The sequence below is a fragment of the Anomalospiza imberbis genome, chromosome 30 (genome assembly GCF_031753505.1).
Source record: "Anomalospiza imberbis isolate Cuckoo-Finch-1a 21T00152 chromosome 30, ASM3175350v1, whole genome shotgun sequence".
Classification (NCBI taxonomy): domain Eukaryota; kingdom Metazoa; phylum Chordata; class Aves; order Passeriformes; family Viduidae; genus Anomalospiza; species Anomalospiza imberbis.
The window spans coordinates 361,573-363,967 of NC_089710.1; the positions used below are offsets into that span (position 1 = coordinate 361,573).

The 2,395-nt window shown below is 56.9% G+C and overlaps 1 protein-coding gene across 1 annotated transcript; it reads right to left on the reverse strand.

Moving 5' to 3' along the window:
* Positions 1 to 316: 316 nt before the first annotated feature.
* On the reverse strand, positions 317 to 1,249 carry LOC137463834 (olfactory receptor 14A16-like). Its single transcript, XM_068175224.1, has one exon. The coding sequence runs from the start codon at positions 1,247 to 1,249 to the stop codon at positions 317 to 319; it is 933 nt and encodes a 310-aa protein (XP_068031325.1).
* Positions 1,250 to 2,395: the final 1,146 nt, after the last annotated feature.

Here is a 2,395-nt window from a genome sequence, read left to right on the forward strand (position 1 = left end):
TGCCAGCACTGATCTGCCCCCAGCTCTGCACACAGACATTGCTGCTGCAGCTCCAGAGAAGGCAACAAAAGGGCATCTCTGCAGAAAACTCTGCTGGGAGATCCTTGAGTTCCTTTAAAGCCACCGAGAGTGCAGCCCCTCATTGACACAGCCACAGGGAAGGTGGGGAGAAACAAAGTGAGAAATGGCACAAACAATAACATTTCTTTGTGGACAATATGAAAAAAGAAAAATAAAAAAACCTACCAAATGAATCCAACAAGAAGTATCAAAGATGACTTTTATTACAAGTGATTTGCAGAACTTGACTAGCAGTTTAATGTTCCTGAAAGCATCCAGTCATCAGTGTCCACACTGCAGCCTTGAGCTCCTGGTTCCTCAGGCTGTAGATGAGGGGGTTCAGGGCTGGAGGCACCACTGAGTACAGAACTGACACTGACAGATCCAGGGATGGGGACGAGATGGAGGGGGGCTTCAGGTAGGCAAACACTGCAGTGCTGATAAACAGAGAGACCACGGCCAGGTGAGGGAGGCAGGTGGAAAAGGCTTTGTGCCGTCCCTGCTCAGAGGGGATCCTCAGCACGGCCCTGAAGATCTGCACATAGGAGAAAACAATGAACGCAAAACAACCAAATACTAAACAAGCACTAACAGCAAGAAGTCCAAGTTCCCTGAGGTGAGATTTGGAGCAGGAGAGCTTGAGGATCTGGGGCACCTCACAGAAGAACTGCCCCAGGGCATTGCCATGGCACAGGGGCAGGGAAAATGTATTGGCCGTGTGCAGCAGAGCATTGAGAAAGGCACTGGCCCAGGCAGCTGCTGCCATGTGGGCACAAGCTCTGCTGCCCAGGAGGGTCCCGTAGTGCAGGGGTTTGCAGATGGATACGTAGCGGTCGTAGCACATGATGGTCAGGAGGGAAAGCTCTGTTCCAAGGAAGAAGAAAATCAGAAAGACCTGTGCAGCACATCCTGAGTAGGAGATGGTGGTGGTGTCCCAGAGGGAATTGTGCATGGCTTTGGGGACAGTGGTGCAGATGGAGCCCAGGTCGCTGAGGGCCAGGTTGAGCAGGAAGAAGAACATGGGCGTGTGCAGGTGGTGGCCGCAGGCTATGGCGCTGATGATGAGGCCGTTGCCCAGGAGGGCAGCCAGGGAGATGCCCAGGAAGAGGCAGAAGTGCAGGAGCTGCAGCTGCCGCGTGTCTGCCAGTGCCAGCAGGAGGAAGTGGCTGATGGAGCTGCTGTTGGACATTGGCTGTGGCTGCACATGGGGACCTGTTCATGGAGAAAGGACAGTGACACATCAGGAGAGGTTGCTTGGAGCTACACCTGGGCCATTCCCTGCCGACTGTCCTGCTGGGACTTACCCGTCCTTCTTCCCGTTCTGGGAAAACCTTTGGCTGGAATCAGGGCACAATGACACTCCCGGGTCACCCTGGGATAAACCAGACCCTGCCCAGAGCAGAGGGATCCCTGAATGTCTCACCCTCTCCAAAGGTCTCTGGGCAAGCTCTCAGCACCCCCTTGTGCCAAGGACACTCACGGCTCCCTTGGCCAACACAGCAGCATTTCCTCAGCTGTGGCATCTCTGCACTTCACCATGGGACATTCAGGGAACTCCCAGAGGCTCTGGCACAGCTCTGCACCCAGGAGGGCAGCTCAGAGCTGGGAAGGGCACAGCAAGGAGATCCCCGGCTGTGCCCATGATGGGATCTCATGGAGGGGCTCAGCTCATTCTCCTTTCCCATGGACTGCTTTGCCCACAGCCCCACAGGTCCCAGGGAAGCTTGGACACCCCATTCCCATGGACAGCCCTGCCTGGCAGGAATGCCAAGGGCAGTGCCTGACTCAGCTGCTGCAAATGCCAGAGCCTCCCTGAGAGCACCAGAAAACACTGACAATATCAGGGGAGTGCAGAAACAGGAGAAGATGTTGTGGTGCTGTGCCTGAGAGGGCAGGGCAGAGACAGCCGGGCACTCAGGACAGTGTTCCCGTGCCCAGCTGTGCCCGGCACCTCCCACACACCAACAGTGCCCTCCTGCCCCAGCACTGCTCTGTTCAGCCCCCTCTGCTTCCCTGAGCATCTCCCTGGGCCTGGACATTCCCTCCTGAGAGGTGCCTTGTCCCTGCCAGCGCTCACAGAGCCCATCCCACCCTGTGTGCCCTCGGCCCGGCCCTACAGAAACCTGCCTGTGTGCAGGGCCCTGGCTGGGGCAGGGTCTGTGTGCAGCTGGGCGAGGGCAGCTCAGGAGAGCCCTGCTGGGCCCTGCAAAGGTGATGCTGCTGCTGTCCAGGGCTGAGGAGTGGCTGGAGGCCCTTTGGGAGGCTGCCAGCAGAGAGACTGACCACCCAAAGTCACAGTTCTGGAGCCTCTGTAAATGTTCACACATTCCTTTGA

Coding starts and splice junctions, on each gene's coding strand:
- LOC137463834 (XM_068175224.1), bottom strand. CDS start 1,249: ATGTCCAACAGCAGCTCCATCAGCCACTTCCTCCTGCTGGCACTGGCA.